Source organism: Dicentrarchus labrax, unplaced genomic scaffold, assembly GCF_905237075.1.
Source record: "Dicentrarchus labrax unplaced genomic scaffold, dlabrax2021, whole genome shotgun sequence".
Lineage (NCBI taxonomy): Eukaryota > Metazoa > Chordata > Actinopteri > Moronidae > Dicentrarchus > Dicentrarchus labrax.
Window position 1 is genome coordinate 12503400 of NW_026136724.1, and position 19625 is coordinate 12523024.

Consider the following 19625-nt stretch of genomic DNA (forward strand, 5'->3'; position numbering starts at 1 on the left):
TAGACTCTTCTGGTGTTCATCACTGGAAACACTCTCCATGTGTTTCCTTTCCTATCCTTCTTACCTTTTCACCCAAACAATTATACCACAATCATACATGTGGAGTCACTTCTGCTTTAAAAGAAAATGACAATCTGTGCCCACACACAGGAAAAATGACTCTGAATGAATTAATCTGACTCTTTGTGACAGAGGTGTGTCCTTTCATGGCCATAAAGGCTCTCCAAACAAAGGGAAATCAAACTGTGTGAAGATGGTCCATAACTGAAGAGCGACAGGGCGATAAGTTCTGTGTTACCAAGTTATCACATGTATTATAAGTGCAATAATGAAGTTATGACACAATTTGGGCAACAGGGGTGTTGTCTTTAGATTGCATTTAGTTGGCTGAGTATACCTCTGAATGGAAATGTATATTAAATTTCCCTAAAAAGCCTCCCCTAACCTGCACACACCCTGCACCACATTACCACAAAGCCAGCTGAATAACATTGTTGCATGCTGTCTTGTAAGTCAAGAACAAGTGTGGCTAATTGAAGGTCCTATAGGCGCAGCAGCAGGCCGCCATGCAGTGCCATTTGGGGCTTGGCCAGGGTAAATATTGTGACAGAGCCTTCACATTTGTTCCATTCACTGTTAGTGCTCTACCACAGGACTGGAACATCACCCCCTCCCCACACACACAGACACAAGAGGCAACACAAAGTCTATAGTTAACATTTTCTTCCATTTGTCATCTTATCGATAGCATTCTATCTATCTATTCCAGCAAAACACAATACAGAGGATGTGATGAGAAAGTAGACTTTTGTAAATTCATTTTAAGGCTGCTATCAATCATTTGGATACAAATTGGGGGCTTTAGCATATAAAACTTCTGAAATTCTGTCAACAGTTGCTCTCCCAGGTCATAGTTCACCCACTGTTTATCTTTATTTTTTAAAAAAGCAATGCACCACTAGTGATTATTCAGTTACTCACCACCATGAATTGGCATCCACCACCAGCAGTTGGGAGCTGCAGGCGAGGAAGGCGGCTGCCAGCAGCAGATGTCGCACGGCACCGGTTCGCCTTCTCCGGACAGGCCTGTTGTCCATGGTCCGCCGCGTCACCGCCACACAGCCGGCGCTGGGGAAAGTGCTCTGCTGTCGAGACATGGGCAGAAAGTAAGGAGGCGTCCTGCTCAGTCCTGCTGGGTCTTTGGGTCTGCACACAAACCCTGCAGCGTTGGCGATACAGTGAGTCCGACTCACGTGTGTTCTGTGTTTTTGACCCAGTTTTCCTATTCTGTTTTCTTACAGTCCACTTCACCCTGTCCACTCTTTTCCTTCCAGTCTCTAGTATTTGGAAGTATACAAAAAAACTACCATTAAAATAAGCTGAAAGGGCCAACCAAAAAAAGTAGTGTCCAGGTAGTTTCACTGTGGATGAGAGTCGGTAGTTGATCTGAAATTACAGCAGCCTTTTCCCCAAAAGCTCAGACTGCATCTTAAATCCAGGTTACTGGTTAAAACTCCAATTTAAAGTCGTGCGTAAAAATGGTTTGGTATCAGTTGGGTTTTTACGCAAAGTGCGCGTCGATTTCTCCCTTCGCCCTTTTGTTTCTGGAAATAAATAAATAAAACAAAGCTGCTATGTGAAAAGTGTGATCCTGTTGTTGTCTTGAGGAAAGATTAACAAGGAGATTAAAACGCTAATTGAGCAGCAAAGCGACTGTTCCTTTCCCTTCCTGTCCCCTCACAGCCACTCCACATCTCTCTCTCTCTCTCTCTCTCTCTCTCTGGTCTACACTCCTCCTCTTCTCACCCCCACTTCACCTCAGAACACCCCCCTCCTCTCCACGGCCATTGCGCGCGCAAGAGTGGACCAAATGGGTATTGGACACAGTCAACATTCAGTGCCGAGCCAAGACTGGAAGCACCTGTGGTGTTGGTTTTTGGATATGAAGAAAGTGGGTGAAATCAATTGTGTGGTGATTGATCATGGGGAATCATTTCCTGTTCATCATTTCTAGCAGACCAGTGATCAGTGATTCGTCCCTCTATCCAGCCCCCCCCTCATTTCTGCCGCTTACTGACACCTAAAAGTGATATGTGTGTATGTTTATGCATACCGTCACAAAAGTGGAAGTAAATATGGGCCGGTGTTTTAAAGTATAAAAGAAGAACACATAATCGATTAGAGGAATGAGGGTCCACAAAAGAAAGAAAGAAAGAAAGAAAGAAAGAAAGAAAGAATGGGCGATGGGGGTTGAACGCTGAATCAACCTCAAAAAGTTCACGTGCGTCAAATTCCTCTTATTAGCTGAAGTGAATAATTTGTTTGAATAAAAGGTGAGTGCTTCAAAATCGTCTAATCCCCTCTGCTTTGGTCTGCGAAAATAAAAGACAACACACCACAACCCCCTCCGCCTCCCACACATACACACACATTTACGCACGAACACACACTCACACACAGAGGCGGTCAGGACTCCTGGAGTAAAGAAAGGGCGTGTTGAAGCGAACTCTCCTCAATTCATATCCCGGTCAAAGACAAACTGCGGCTGGGTTGGTGGGCGGTGAACCTGCAGAGGAAAAGGCTCTTTGATCTGACTCAGTGCTTCTCAAAGGAGTGCGTCCACAGACCAAAGGTGGACGCAGGGGGAGATTAGTGCGGGGCCTCGAGGAACCTGTAGAAATTGCTCTCTGAGGTTTTTTTTAAAACACCAATCAATAAAAAAAATAAAAAAAACTCGAGCCTTTATTAGAGAAATAAGAAAGGGAAAAACTCGTCAAGAAGGTAAACAGAAATGAGAAATTACTCAACGCTAATTATTTTGTATATTTAAACGCCTGAATGATCCATTTTGGCTTTAACTGATCCACATGTTGCGTGCGTAAAAAAAATAATAATATTACACATATTTGTCTGTTTTAACATCCTGCTATCATCTAAATAGGTTTATTATAACTTTATAACTTCTAATCTTCTCATCAATATTCCGAAAAACCTGTCTTTAGGGGATATCTGAGTGTTTCTCATAGTGGAGAGTCGGATGTCCTTCGGCTTTGCATGATAATAGACCCGGCAGAGACCGCACACACCTTTCATCTCCCGGGACCCTTAAACTTCCCCACCACACACACACGCACACGCACACACGCACAGCTCTGCGAGGTGATCTAACTGGCTGCCTTCAATATACATCTGATAGATATTCTGCTGTGGGCGGGTTTTGGGTCAAAGTCAGGTTGAGCGAGTGAATAAGCAAAGACACAAAGAGATAGGCCTAGCTACAGATAGGGAAACAGATAGGTTAATTATAATATGTAACAACACTAAACTGGTCCAACCGACCGGGGACCCTGAGGTTCAATTCACTCATTTCATTTCTGTTTTAAGATCTTCTTGTTTTTCCACTTGCCATCTGTAGTGTAGTGGCCTCCGTCCAGAGGAGGTGATGCACCTTGTATGGGCTGTACCGCTGCGGAGGTTACTATGACAACAGCTCCCTCATCTGGACAATCACAGACATTGATTGCCCTCCAACATAAACCCCCAGTACATTAAATATTGCTTATCAAAATAGAAAAAAAGTACAGTTTTGATGGTAATTGTACTTTACTTAAGTAGTTCCCTCCTATGCTTCTTTATTCTTCTTCTCCACTTCATTTTGGAGGCATATGTACTTTTTACTTCATTACATTAACTTGATACCTTATCTAGATTATTACAGTAATACAAAATATTAATCAACCAATACATTATGATGTAAAACTATAGGTTAAATAAAAGTAATTATTATTATTATTATTATTATTATTATTATTATTATTATTATTATTATCTGCATTGTATTTTTAAGCAAGATTTTGAATGCAGGACTTTTAACTGAATATTTTTACTTAAATATCTGAATACTTCTCCAACTAATAAAAATACAATACATCGTTAAAGATTCCCGTTCCCAACCTTTTTGGCTTGTGGGTTGCATAAAGAGACATTTCCCCTCTAAACCTCTGAGATGGCTGCAAGTCCCAAAGAAGTAAAATCACCGGTAACACAATCTGTGTGGCAAGTTGTTTTTTCTTCTTTTTATCATCTCATGACCCCTCAAATGTGTGTTCTGACCCTTTGGATGGGCCCCAACCCCTTTATTTGGAACCACTGACTAAGAAGAAAACTATCACCACAACCAACAGTAAATGTACCTTAAAGATCGATTACAGTCTAATAACAATATATATATATTAAAGTAAGGGTGACAGGGGCCATTTTTCTTACTTTAAGTATATTTTGTTGCTACACTTCAGCTCTTTTATTTAAGTAGTACTGGAGAATTTCTATAGGGCAATAAATGGTGAGTTGAACTCAGCCTTGTGGTGCCAGCTCTATCAGTTGAGCTACCAGTGCGGCCTGATTGTGTGATCCGAGTACTTCTTCCACTGATATCTTCAGACGTCAGTTTAGTGCTAAAGTCTAAAATGGGTCCAAAATTAGGACCTTTGTGCATCACATGAAGACCAAGCAGTCTCCTGTCCTAAAGAAAATGTGATCAATACCCCCAGGTTTCATTTCAGTTCAGCATTCAGGAGAATGTCTTTGTATTCTTGTATCAAAGAGTTAGTGATGGTCCCTGGTCAATGTCTTGTTTTGTAGCAGCTGAAATATTTTGCATAATGAAAGGCTGGGACACAACAGTGACTCATGATTATCACAGACCAATCAGCAACAGGTCTGTTGTTAAATGTTCAGTCTGTAACTCACACTACAGCTCCCCCTGGTGTATACTGAAGACATTCTGGCATTATACTGACCAACTCTGCCACTGGCTCTCCTTTTCATTATGTGGCCCTTAAGCTTATAAAGGATAAAGGTTATAGAGAAGATTGTATGTATTCTAAATGTATTTTATTGATTGTTTTCACATTTCCTGTGATCTACATTTTAGTTTAGACATCCGAGAGTCATATTTAAATAAATAGGTTTCTCCTCTTGAGAGTTCAGCTAATTAAAACATGCTGATTGTCTCATCATTTGGGAACTAAAAAGAAACAGGCCAACAGCGTATTCTGGGACGTGACCCAGAGATTCACAAGCACTGGACTGCAGCAGCCACACCGCTCTGTAGTAGCTGCTGGTTTTCACTGGTAACTTGTGATGTGCCTACTGAAACACAAGGAGGAGCAGTTCAGCCACAGTATGCTCCACGGCGCAGGAAAAGTGGGTAAACTGAGGCAGGTAGGGGGGCGAGAGCACCAACACAAAACTTGGACCAAGTGAGATGAAGAAAGAAAGAGGTAGGAGGGAAGACAGAGAGAGAGTGAAAGAGAGAGGGAGTGTCCAAGTAATGGATACACAGAGACAGAGAGAGAAATAGAGGGGAGCGAGAGAGGACTTGTCCCTAGAGGATATGAGCAATAGCCATGCAACAGGGAGCAATGCCTGAGAAAGTCGGCAGCTCCTCTCTGGATTAACAGCAGCCTCACTTTTTATTGCCTACAGTGCCAGACTAGAGCGAGCGAACCAGCCAGCTCTCTCCTGCAGGGAAACCAGCTGCGGTTGGCTGATGAAGTCTGAGCTGATCCCCTGGAAGCTGCTCGTGCCAAAATGCTAAATATCAATTTTTGGAAATGACTGTCACTTGAAAATTGATCACCCTCTAGTTAAAGAGACAAAAAAATAAATAAATAAATGTGTACAGAGAAGTCAGGGCAGAATAGAACAGATATACTCTAGATGCTCATTATTTCAAAGATATTGACATTTTTAGACAGATATGGTGTATTAATAAGGCGGGGCACATTTACATCTTTAATGGTGTCTGCTTATGGCAGTTTTTATAGGAAGCATGCAAACTGTATCCCAGCTTTTGGGCTGGTTTCTTTAAGGGATGTGACGTGATAAGTGTGTCCTTCAACTGAGCTGAAGGCCTCCAGATGAGTTGTTCTTTCTTCCCACAGACCAAAACTACTGCATTCAGGCAGTCCTTGTGGAGGAAGTATTCAGATCTTTCAATACAGCAGAAGTAGCTCAGAAGTACTCATATATTATAATATGTATTATATTCTTGGATTGTTATTAGTAGCTGCTCAATATAGGGTTATTTACTATTTTATATACTGTGGGGTAGTTTAATATATGACATTGTAGTTTATAAGCTCATCATATGTTTTGTATGAAACCTGGAACCTGGATCAGGAAAGTACGGAAGCCCATTGGAGCCAACGTGATGAAAAAAAGGATCCTGTAAGTCATTATGAGAAACTTAGTCAAAATAATGACTGTATCTCAAAATAATGTCTCATCTCATTTTAAGGGTTTCTGATTATTTTGACATGCTATTTATGTCATATTGATATGGGTTGATCAGAAGTTGTTATATTCATTAGAAAACTAATTGAGGGACAACTTCAGAACAATGGCATTTATTAGTTATTAAATTAAATTTAAAAATAATTATTACCTATACTCATAAAAAGTAGATTATCTGTACTGGGTACTAATTTCTGTACTGCTCAAACCTAGTAAAAATACATTCCACAACTGCCATCAAACTATAAATAGTGATAAATATGTAAAAACTAATTCCATACATACATCAATTTATTATTTAAATGTATTGTTTGGTATGCTGTCTCTGTTGTCATATTATTTAATGAATTAGTACATGTTTATATCAGCCTTCTATTATCTTACACACTACTTTTCTTTTGAAAATCAAAAGAAAAATACAGTAAGAACTCATGGAAATATATGCCAACTTCACACGCATTTAAAGAACCAAAGACATCAACACTACAAATGCAACCAAAAAAAACCCCATGGGATGATGAAACTACTTGCTCCGCTTACTATAGATATGCTTCTCACTGTGTATCTTTCTTCTTTTGTCTCTGTTTCTTCATCCAAAAACAAACATATGTACACACACATGTGCAGCAACAAACTGCCAAAATGCAGCTGGCTGCAGGGAAATTAACTGCTTATGTCCTAACACACGCACACACACACACACACACACACACACACACAACCATGGGGGAAATGCTGTGGGACTTGGAAGCAGCTGAGAGGGGCTTTGGAGAGGCCTTGGGCTTTATGTGTCTCTCTTTGTTTTTTCAGTTTACATGTGTGTTGCATGTATGTTGGCTTGTGGAAACCCTCTTTCTGCCCCCCCCCTCCCTTCCTTCCTCATTCTCCCGTCCCCGCTCTTCTTTTAATGTCTCTTGTCTTTGTCACGCTAGCTCTCCCCTCTCTCCTCTTTCACCCGCTCCATCTCTCTCTCTCTCCCCAATTCTGTCCATCTCCTCCCTTCTTCCCTACATCCATCCTTCTGTCAGCTGGCAGAAGATGAGTCATGCCTCTAGCTGGGAGGCTAAAACTCTCCCCCTCTCTCTAAATATATCTTCTCTATACTTCGCCTCCCCAGTCTATCTATGTGTCTTTCACCCTCCTTCTCTCACACTTCTCTCTGCTATGTATCGCCATCTGTTTGCCCACATCTCTCTGCTTTGTTGTGTCGCTCTACTACCAAGCTCTTTCCTCCTTCCTCTCTCAGTTTCTCCCATACTCCTCTGTTTCTCTCTGTCAGTCTAAAAGTCAGATTCATCAGCCATTTATGTTTCTGTCTTCTCTTTCTCTCTCTCTCTCTCTCTCCAACAGCGCACCCAGCTGTTCTCACACTCCCATGTCTCTTAACTGTGAGGATGTGATCACACCTTGTCTCCCTTACACCATCCCCATTTATGTATGCATACAGTCACTTGTAATGTGTTAATACAGTCACACTTATCTTATTTGTGTATAGTAGCTATATATTTGTTTTCTTAGCTTGTTGTCCATATTTGCTCCTATTCTCTGCACTGTAAAAAACTACTGATGTAACCTGAAATGCCTTGTGTATGTAATAGAAAGGTATATTGTTGCAGTTTAATGGTTACTTTCATGATGTAATTCAAAATTAAGTAAGTAACTTTTAAGCAAACGAAAAGTCTGCTTAAAGTGCTACATATATAGTTCCATCAACCTTGCCAGGCAGCTGGATTCTCAAGATCACAAAATGACGTGAGAATCTTGCCAGGGTTCAATCTTTGCGTTTGTGGCTGGCACAGTACCGAACCAATTAGCGTCCTTTGAGGAAGTAGTGGCAGCTATGGGGGTGGGCGCTCGGTGTGATGCAGAGAAAAGACACTGTTCATTAAACAGCAAGGACGGCTCCCAGGTTAGCCTAGATGCTGCTAACAGCACAGAGTATTTTTTGAAAGTGCCTATCCTTTTCCAAATAGTTTCCAATGACGATTTCCCAGATGACAGAAACCATGACAAATGGGCAAAATCCATCTGCTGAGAAAAAGCATGTGATTTGATTAAAAACTTCAGAACTAGATTATTTTGTCAATGGAAATTTGTGATCATGACGATTGTTTTTCCATGGCTCAATGTCACTACCCTTCCACTGTCTTTAGTCCTATAACCATCAGCTGGGGAAGTAAGTATATGCAGATTGGTATGACTTTATATATATTACATTTAGGTTTTTTTTAGCTAATTGTAGCTAGTTATACACAATACAACTGAGGACATTCAGTTCCATACAACTAGGGTGTATGTGCAATGATCCATCTCATCTGGTTGAAGAATATAGTGGGAGTCTAAACTCCTACATTGGCTCAGACTATGTTAGGCACTTCAGTGGAAAGGGGGCAACCGAGAGAGCCCCGGTTGGCCTCGTTTGGCACTGGACTGGAACCCTGGGACAGGCCGAATCCCTGATCAGGAAGCCCAGGGAGAAGCCACTGAGGCTGGGCCAGATCCCCTGATTTCCCCCTGGTGCCCTGGAGCTCTGCTGGTCAAACTACACTTGTCTCCAGATCCCATCCCTGGAGAAATTAACACACACATACACACGCTCAAACATGTTTAGAAACACATTTGCAAGCATACAGATGGGCACGAGGATACTCACAAACACTCACACATACCGATACACAATTTTCCTCTGTGAATCAGAGCAACTTTCATCAGGGGATGAAATGGTGCTGCTCTGGCCTAATTTACTGCTTATCACACACTCTCACTTACTCTCACACACACACACACACACACACACACACACACACACACACACACACACACACACGCATGCAAATGTGTTTTTCCAGTGCTTTCACTATTTCCCAACTTTTGGTGATTTACGCTAAATTTAGATTTCTTTATTTATTATGTATGTTAACCTTTCACTACAGAATACATTACGTTACCAATATCTTCTCTCCTTTATTAACCCACCCTCTGTGTTGTCCCTGTGTGTCATAAACTCGGTGATGTCATGTTTAACTCAGACACAAACAGTGTATTTTCTTAAGGAGACATGGTTGATTATATAGCACAGTCATATGTATGGTTGATTTACTCGTTGTCAGTCTTTCGTTCTAGATGATTTACTTTGCCGAACAATTTTTATATGGTTAGAAATTTTGTTTTGTTTTGTTTTGAGTGGCAGCGGGAAATACCTGAAAACTCAAAAGATTAAATCACTGACTAATATGACATCAATAAAATGCACAGGGCCTACATTTGGACTTCTAGGAGTGCAGCTGGTGAGTAAAAACAATATTTTTTGATAGCACATTCGGTCACTGATGAGTCATCTTTCCCTTGATGGTTTGCTCACTTGCTGCTGTTTATGCATTTCATTCAGCATTGTCGATATTCGATTGGTGTTTCTGGGAAATGACTAAAAGGAATCATGACTCAGACTTGGTCCTGGTTACAGGCAGCAGTCTCGCACAGTTACGTAGGTTTTTACGCCAGTCTGATTAGGTTTTCAGTCCTCCACCTACTCGTCTAGTTTTAGCCTTAAAGGTAACAGGGATTTGTAACAAACCAGTAGAAGATGAAGATGGTTTCCCAGGGAAGCCAGAGAGCTTTCTAATAAACCATCTCTGTTGGATATTTGTAAAATCTGCACTAGCTTCAACATTCAACATAAGAGACTTTTGAAAGGAGACAGTGAATGTACTGGTCTTACCATATGTGTGATGAGGGAAGGCTATTGAAAAAGCTAATATGTCTGTTCTCTGAATTAGTTTTTATTATTATTATTAGGATGGTGGGGTACAAGAAAGAGGTCTCACACTTTATATTTGAGGGATCTTGCCGACAACTCTGGTACCTGTGAGTGTATGTCCATCAAAAACCTGCAACAACAATTGAAAATGAGCTGTTTTCCACCTTCATGGTTTCCCGCACAAACACAGACAGAGAGTAAAAAACAGCCAAAAACACACACACACACACACACACACACACACACACACGAACATACACACACAATATGGAGCCCATTCATGCCAACAGATGACAGAGCGCATTGAAAAAATGCCAAAATGCTGACTACTGAGGGAGAGAGAGCACGCGGCTGAAAAATCTCCTATGTCAGACTGCAGAGCTGGCAGAAAAGAAAAGCATTGTTGAGGACACACACACACACACACACACACACACACACACACACACACACACACACACACACACCTAGGCAGCCTGTGTGGTGCAAAAAACTGGAGCAGGGCAGCAGTGCATAACACACACACACACACACATACACACACACAGCCTGTGAGGTGTTTTTGGCGAGACGGGAGCACAGGCGAGCTGTCAGAGAGAGGAAAGAGAAAGTGAGCGAAAAGGAAGAAAGAAGAAAAACAGAGGTAGAGATAGATGGAGGGGGATAAAAGAGAGAGAATGATGCATAGAGAAAAGGAGGCTTGCATCTCCTGGCAGTGACCTCCTGTTGTCGCTCTCTGTGCACATCTGCTCTCCTCCTCCTTTTCCCATCATCTATATTCTTCTTTTCAACCACATATTTATTCCTCTTGTGCCTCTTAAGTCTGTCTCTTCTCTCTGTTATTGCCCTCCTGATCAACGTTGCGACGTCCTCCAGTTTGTGAAGATTTCAAAAGTCACACAGATGGGAGAGAGTGACACAAAAGTTGCACACTGAAGCCAACATGAACATGCATTGAAGACACCGTGCTTGTTAATTTATGATGCCATTTGCACAGAACTATTTGGATGAGGATGAGGATGAGGATGAAGAGACGTGGTCAACAAGGAGTGTAAACTGGACGAGATGATGATGGAGATAATGTCATCCATTATCTACACGTAGACACATAGAAGTGTTTACTGACCATCCTTTGCCCTCCAAAATGGCTACATATCAGTGTTGAAAACTAAACCTGTTATATGATGTGACAACGCTTTCATTAAGGTTCGGTTAGTTTAAGGCACAAAAAGAACTTGGATAGGTTTATAGGGAAATGCGTGCTTATAAATAATTGGAAAACATTGGCTTAAAATGACTAATTCACTATGGTAAGGGGAACTTTGTTGTCATGGTTACAACAATAACCCAAGTGGTTATGGTGGGAATGACGACATACTTAGAACAAAAAAGCCACATTTTAATCTGAGGTAGGAAATGGGAAAACAAATAGTAACTAGTTCCATCTATCCACCCCAACTTCCTCTAGTTGGTGAAAATGTCATATGGGGGAACCTTGTCGCTTGACAACAATGTCACCTGACTTCCTCCTTCCTCCATAAATACCACAGCCGCCAGAGGGCTTTGTCACGATTTTTATAACTTGTTTTGTGATCCGAATATTAAACATGTTAATAACCTTAATGGGAACAGTAGACGGTGACTTAAGTCAAGTTATCCTTTATTAATCCCTGTATGGAATTTCATTCTCTACATTTGACCCATCCTTATACTGGGAGCAGTGGGCAGCCACGAGGACCAACTCCAGGGAAACTGAAGCACCCGGAGGAATCCCACACAAACACAGGGAGAACATGCAAACTCCACACAGAAAGGGCGTGCCGTGCCCCAGCCCTTGAGCCAAATTGTATCGTATTGTATCCAAAACGTATACATTGGCCCAATACTCGTATGTGTGTGTCCCTGCCATAAGGTGGCTCTGGATGTTAGGTGACGTAGTGACTACTTGCAAGGCTAGTTAATCACCCACGATAGCTGGTGAGCTAAGTGGTAGCAGGCTAGGCAGCTTGGTCAATAACCAGACAATAAGTTACCACAGTTTTTTCAAGAGATTGTATCATCACATTTTTACTTCTGTCTCTTCAGTTTCTGCAAACCCAGTGGAGCAGTTAATACATCAGCAGAGCTTTGCTGGTGCAATACAGGAAATATGTTAGCTTCTTTTAGTCTTTGTCAACAGCCCACATTCACATGTCATAGTTCACCAAAACCAAACTTAATGCAAAAGCTGAGCATGGATTTATACCGCATCGGTGAATCTACTAATCATACCGATTCCACTGAAGTGCAATAACTTTGGTCTGAAATTGTGCTGTTTAAATTCTAAAAGGGGAAATATACTTAGAAGTGTGAAAACACATTGTATGAACTAGTTTTGAATGAGCCTAAAACAGAGGAGGGAGGCACAAAAGGGCTGAAAAACAATGAGAAAGCAGAGAAAGAGAGCTTTGAAAGCAGGTATACACACACACACACACACACACACACACACACACACACACACAGGCCATGTTTCAGTGCTGTACAGGTGAAGACCGGGTGAAGCAAGGAAACACCTGAAGGAACATAAAAGATTCATCAATTACAGTGTAAGTGTGTACAGTGAGTGGGCACGCGCACACACACATACAAAGGTATTGTGTATCTCAGGGCATTGTTACTGTCTGCTTTCTCTTCCATATGTTAGTCTGAGCGTGGATTATGTTTGTATGTGTGTGTGTGTGTGTGTGTGTGTGTGTGTGTGAGAGAGAGAATCTACAGAGTCATGGTATTATCCATTCAGGAAGGTGTCGGTTTTCAGGGGAACGTGTTGACACACGCCCACGTAACCTTGGCAACCAGCAATCGCTGCGGGTGCAGATGAAGCACGTTGTCGAGGCGAGCAATTATCCAGTTAGAGCCCTCCCCTGAATCATCAAATAAAGACAACATTATGTCTCTCAATCACACACACACACACACACACACACACACACACACACAAAAAAAAACAACAGAGACACACACATCAGTACATGGTGGGTCACATGACAAGTAGAGTGTCAGGAGAGGTTCTAGAACACTTTGGGGAGATGACACACACACACACACACACACACACACACACACACACACACACACACAAAAAAACACACACACACACACACACACACACACACACACACACACACACACACACACACACACACACCTGCATGCCAAATCTCACTCCTGACATCATGCTCTCTCCATCTCACCTCTGTTACAACATTTCTCCTCCCCTCTTATTTTCCCTTCCAGCCCATTTTTGTAACCTCCATTTTAATATTCAGAAAACAGCATGAGGCTCTCCCCTCTGTTTCTCTCTCTCTTCGTCTCTCTACCGAGACATTCTCTAAAAATACTCTTCCTCCTCTTTTCTCTGACCCACTCTACATTTTACCCCTCGCACTTCCCTCTTCCATCCATCCATCCATCCCTCTCTTTCTCCTCTCCCGCTCAGTGTGAGTGCAAGCTAGGGCCCAGCAGGTTTTCTAAGAGACGTATGACACAAACACACATAGGTAGACACACACATACACACAGCTGTGATATGAGGCAGACAGAGGAAGGCAGAAAAACAGGAAAAAAATGCATGCTGAGCAACGACACACACATACACACACACACACACATACACACACCCTCACACACACACAGGCAGGCCATGCAGAGAGAGAGACTCAGCTACTGCTGCTGAAGAGAAAGCCTGTGGCATATAGACCCGCCTGTCTGTTTTTGCATTCTCCCGTGTCTTTTTCTATTCATTTCATTCTCACCTTTCTTTTACTTTTCTCGCCTGTGATCGTCGTGCTGAACTGATCGCACTCAGCAAAATGGTGGGGTCCGCTGACAAAGACACTGACTTTTGGTATTAGAAAGTTCCTACATGACACAGCCTGGCTTGCAGTTTTGAAGCCACATTGGCTGGGGTCTTATTGTCTGTCTTTGAACCCAACAAACAAATACATCTGGGTCAAGAATCAGAGTACAGATAAGGTTTGACAGAACATTTGGGCGAGGCAAATAACATCATGACCAAGCAAGTTTTTTTTTTTGTCTGCACCCCTGATAGGTTTGTCCAGCAAACTGAGCAGCCACAGTTACAATTTAGCCACATTTAGCCGGGAGCTGCTGTTAATCTCCACACTCTGTTTATAACTCAAGGTGTTTGCAGTATCATTATAAAGCTTGGTATTCATGTCAGGATCTCTATTTTGAAAATGCATGACACACTCTGCGCCCGAGTACCAAGGACGTAGGTGCTGCCAGCCACAGGGGACAGTGCAGTTAACTGCTTTGTTTTTGCCCTTGATGAAGTTACAGGATATAAGTTAAAAGCAGAGTGGGACGTTAGAAATAGTCACCAGACAATTTTGGTCGATTTTCCGATGCTTTGCGTTCATGAATCCAGCATTTAAGCAGTTTTAAATCAATGTTTACACCAAAGGTTTGTGTGCTATAACAACTATAGCCTTCCTTAATCTGACATGTGTGCTTGTTTGCTTTTATGATGACCTTAAATAGAAATCATGCTATATTAAAAACACCTTAATTAAATGGCCATATTTTCACCTCATCATTCATGCCAATAATGTGCATTTGAGAGGGAGGGAGAAGACTTTGATCTGTCCCACAATTTGAGTTCAGAAAGAAAGAGAAACAAAAGCAGGGAAGTGTATAGATAGAAAGAGAGGGTAAATAGAAAGAGCCAGAAGTGGGGTTGAGGTCTGGTGATATGAGGCAGAGGCAGGGGAGAAGATGGTAGCCAGGAAACAGCCTTTTTGAAAGGTATATAGTGACAAAAAGAGGGAATTTTGTACAAAAAAAAAGACTTTTAAAGGTGCTCACTCTGACTGCTGATGCCTTATAATAGCTTCGGAAAAACAAAACGAGGACTGTGGATTCTGTCCCCCCATCACTTCCAATGGAAAAGGGATCTTTTAATGGCCAGTATGAACAGGAGGGATGATTACAGCACGCAAAAAAAAAGGAAAAATCATCTGACTATTATTTTAAGACAGACTTTGAAAATCCAACCCTATTCTTAAGGAGAAGGAAGAACAGAGAAGATGAGAGGGAGAAGCGGAAGAGAGGAGAGTTGCTGTCAGTTGTGCTCGGCTGCCTCCTTCTATGTAAAAATGCTTGTTTCTGCAGCTTCTCTCCCTCTCTCTTATCCTCACCTGATCACTGTTGCCTCTCTCCTCCCATCTCTCTCTCTCTCTCTCTCTCTCTCTGCCTCTATGTTTCTCATCAGCTCTTCCTGTCTCTCTCTCCCCTCTCTCTCTCTCTCTCTCTCTCTCTTTCTCTTTTACTCTTTCTCAACCGCTCTGCCACACTCCACTGGCTTCAGCAAACGGCTCCCCTGTCATATTATCTCACACACAGATACACACACACACACACACACACACACACACACACACACACACACACACACACACACACACACACACACACACACACACACACACACACACACACAAGCCAAAACAGTGAGAGGGACAGATGCAAGCATATAGAAAATATAATGCTGAGATGCAAAAGCCACATATGCACACACATATCTTCTCCTGTCTGCACACACACACACACACACACACACACACACACACACACACACACACAGAGATAAACACTGAGGCACACACACACACGCATACCAAGGCTACTCTGGGGTCGGGAGAGGCCCGGTGCTCAGGATGAAAGTCACAACTTGCCTTGAGAGTAAGAACAGTACTTGATCATTTTCATGCTTTGATACATTACATTAAATAAGCTATTTAGCTATATATATATATATATATATATATATATATATATATATATATACAATCTCAGTGCCATCAGCTGAGACTAAAAATGAGTCGTCGTATTAAAGTATCAAGTGTCAAAACATAAGCAATGCCAGATGTGAGACAACGGCTTCAAAGTGATTATTTTGGTGCTTTATGAGAGACACATGAGAGACTTTACAGATTATTTTATCACCACAGTCATTTAAGGACACCCCATCCCCTTCAGAATATATATAGGCTTACATGTGTGTACACAATGTATTTACTGGCAGATGCAGTGTAACAACACAGATGTAACATGTTTTTTTTTACTAAATAAACTGTGGCACGTGTTTTACTACTACTGAGTCTGTTAGTGTGTGTGTGTGTGTGTGTGTGTGTGTGTGTGTGTGGAGGGACACACACTCTCCTGCTACACGCACAGACACACGCTGACACAAAGTGTGATCTCTGAGGCTTTGGCAACACACCACAAGCCAATAAAGCATGTTGAAGTTAATTGAAAGAGATTTTTTTTTTGGTACTTATTTGTTGTAGCATTATAAAGAGTAGGACTATTTAAAGAAGCTGTGTTTGGTTTTATTGCAGGCTTTCACCCAGACAGTTAATATTTGACTGACAAAACTGATCTCTGGAAATGCACATTCATTTTTGTAATAAAACTAAGTGAAAGACGAGAACTGATAGAAAGAGATGCTTTCTACAAGGGACAAAGAAACACTGTATTCTGTGGCCGTTCTGGAGACGCTCTACTAGTATTTCCTCAACAACAATAACAACAACAAAATCGCGAGAAATAACACTAAATATTCATGCCAAGTAAGCGGCCTGAAAGGGGCTTCTCCGGTTGGCTTTCCTGTGTTTCCTGTGTGGTCCGCTCAAAGGGTTAAAGCCCAAAGTGAACTGAATTGTAAGAAGTTGGTTTCCAAGGGAAACTGTTCGCACCGTTCCAGCTGAGGCGGGACAAACCAACTGCCTGACACGGAGGGGGTAGGGGTGATTCAGTACAATCACGAATTAATACCGCACCGTAGCGCTTTTTAAACACGAGCACACATCTACCCGTGTATTATTATTCCTCTAAAAGGATAATAGTAAAATTGTTTGTCATTGAGTGTGTTTATTGTAAATATAAAATGTATATTATCGCTCGCCGCCACCCCTCCCGTACAGCTACAGTGCCGGGGTCCCTGCCAAGTCGGTTTGAAAAGAGCAGACAAAGGCTTTGAGCTCAGGACGCCCCTCTCTCTCTCTCTCACTCTGCCTACAAAGCCAACCTAGCTCTGTCTCCTCCGCTCTTATATCATGGAACTGTTTTTTAATAGGTGGCGTTAACGAGAGCGCTGGCTTTATTTCCACTTTCTTGTCCTGAAATGTACGACCGTCTGGATCCCCGCTCGGCCGAGAGAGGACGGCTTTTTGTAGGTATAATACAAGGAAGCGTCGTCTGAGAGAGGGAGAGAGAGGGGGAAGGATTGACGCTTTTTCCTCCTCTCCTCCTCCTTCTTCCTTTTCGCCCCCCTCTCCTCCTCTTTTTGGCGGAGAGAGGGGTTGAGGCAGGAATAAACGCTTTTTTTTTGTTTCTTCTTCTTCTTCTTCTTCTTCTTTTTTAAATGCATTTGAATCCTACTGCGCAACCAGACCGGATCACGTGGGGTTTGGAGAGAGTTGGATCGATTTTGCACAGTTCAATGTGAGAAAAAGAGAGAGAAACAAACAACTCCTTTCTTTTTTCTTTTACTTCTGTGGATAACTGGGACTGTTGATACTTTTGCATAATTGCAAGAGAAGAGGGGGGGTGGGGGGGTTGTTTGAGTTGGTTCTTTATTTTTTCAGCCTTGGAGGTGTGGAGTATTAATTCTTATATGCCTGGGGTTTGAAAAACAATGGAGACGCACATTTCGTGCCTCTTCCCGGAAATTTTGGCCATGATTTTCAGCTATCTGGACGTGAGGGACAAAGGCAGGGTAGCCCAAGTGTGTATCGCTTGGAGGGACGCATCCTACCACAAGTCAGTGTGGAGGGGGGTGGAGGCCAAGCTGCACCTCCGCCGGGCCAATCCCTCCCTGTTCCCCAGCCTCCAGGCCAGGGGCATCCGGAGGGTCCAGATCCTGTCCCTGCGCCGCAGCTTGAGCTATGTGATCCAGGGAATGCCTAACATCGAGTCCCTCAATCTGTCTGGCTGCTACAACCTCACGGATAACGGGCTGGGTCATGCATTTGTGCAGGAGATCCCATCACTGAGGGTTTTGAACCTGAGTCTGTGCAAGCAGATCACAGACTCCAGTCTTGGCAGGATAGCTCAGTATCTGAAGAACCTGGAGGTGCTGGAGCTCGGTGGCTGCAGCAACATCACCAACACTGGGCTCCTGTTGATAGCCTGGGGCCTCCACAGGCTCAAGAGCCTCAATCTGAGGTCCTGCCGGCATGTCTCGGACGTGGGGATTGGACATTTGGCGGGCATGACCCGCAGCGCGGCGGAGGGCTGCTTGAACCTGGAGTACCTGACTCTCCAGGACTGTCAGAAACTGACGGACCTGTCACTCAAACACATTTCCAAGGGGCTGACCAAGCTCCGGGTACTGAACCTGAGCTTCTGCGGGGGCATCTCAGACGCAGGGATGATCCACCTCTCCCACATGGCCTCCCTGTGGAGCCTCAACCTGCGCTCCTGTGACAACATCAGCGACACGGGCACCATGCACCTCGCCATGGGCACCCTGAGGCTCTCCGGGCTTGACGTTTCCTTCTGCGATAAGATAGGGGACCAAACCCTGGCGTACATTGCCCAGGGGCTGTACCAGCTCAAGTCCCTGTCCCTGTGCTCGTGTCACATCTCGGACGACGGGATAAACCGGATGGTGAGGCAGATGCACGAGCTGAGGACCCTGAACATTGGACAGTGTGTGCGCATCACGGACAAAGGGCTGGAGCTCATAGCCGACCACCTGACCCAGCTGGCGGGCATCGACCTGTATGGATGTACCAAGATCACCAAGAGGGGACTGGAGAGGATCACACAGCTCCCCTGCCTTAAAGTGTTGAACCTGGGACTCTGGCAGATGACAGAGAGTGAGAAAGTGAGGTGATTGGAAATGTTTTTTGTTTTTGTTTCTTTTTTTTTTTTTTGGCTGGGGACGGGGGGTGGGGGGGCATGAGGATCAGGAGGTGGGGGAATAGATGGGTGGGTACATTTCTTTTCTTATTTAAAAAAAAGAGAGAAAACGTCCCCATTTCCCTCCTGTGTGCTTGTGCAAGGTGTGCTTCTCCCATGTGACCACGATTTTATGTTCAAATGTTTCTTTTTTTGGTTTTTCTTTCTGTCTGCCTTGCAGGATTTCAATTAGTGTTTTTGATTACGGCTTAATATTCTGGATACTAGGAAGCAATTAAAACTTTACTTTTGTTGTGAGCCTCACGAAAATCCCTGTTAACAATTGTTTTGATCTCATATTGAGTTTTAATTAATATCTCATAGATTCTGACATTGGACTGGAACCACTTCAATGCAAATCAGCAAAGAGTGTCATTAGAGAAATCTGCTTCGTTTACCGACACTCGCATCCATCCAAACTTGCACCCACTTAAAAGCAAGGTGAGGTTTTAAAACTTATGAGACTTTTATTTTTCCTTTAAACATCTTCTTTTCTTTTTATTTTTTTTACAGTGAGTCTGGATTACAAACTAATCTCCGCTACAGCCATCACGCCTAAAAACATTTGGCTACCTCGTATGTGGTTGTTTTCAAAAGGGTG

The 19625-nt window shown here is 42.8% G+C and overlaps 2 protein-coding genes across 9 annotated transcripts in view; one reads left to right on the forward strand and one right to left on the reverse strand.

The window, feature by feature from the left end:
- The window catches only part of wnt5b (wingless-type MMTV integration site family, member 5b), an 80042-nt gene that overhangs the window by 13307 nt on the left and 47110 nt on the right, over window positions 1-19625 (reverse strand). For 4 of the 8 annotated variants that reach the window (XM_051392234.1, XM_051392237.1, XM_051392238.1 and 1 more), the window contains one exon: window positions 982-1145. In XM_051392234.1, the coding sequence (XP_051248194.1) occupies window positions 982-1097 (116 nt within the window). In that variant the 5' untranslated portion in view covers window positions 1098-1145. Of the gene's footprint in view, window positions 1-981; window positions 1771-19625 lie in introns of those variants that run through there. The other 4 variants (XM_051392241.1, XM_051392240.1, XM_051392236.1 and 1 more) reach the window with 4 other exon arrangements.
- Window positions 17075-19625, forward strand: part of fbxl14b (F-box and leucine-rich repeat protein 14b) — a 3891-nt gene continuing 1340 nt past the window's right edge. Inside the window, exons 1-2 of the mRNA XM_051392231.1 lie at window positions 17075-18955; window positions 19349-19625. The exon at window positions 19349-19625 is cut by the window's right edge and continues 1340 nt beyond it. Of these exons, the coding sequence (XP_051248191.1) occupies window positions 17757-18955; window positions 19349-19355 (1206 nt within the window). The 5' untranslated portion in view covers window positions 17075-17756 and the 3' untranslated portion in view covers window positions 19356-19625. The remainder of the gene's footprint in view (window positions 18956-19348) is intronic.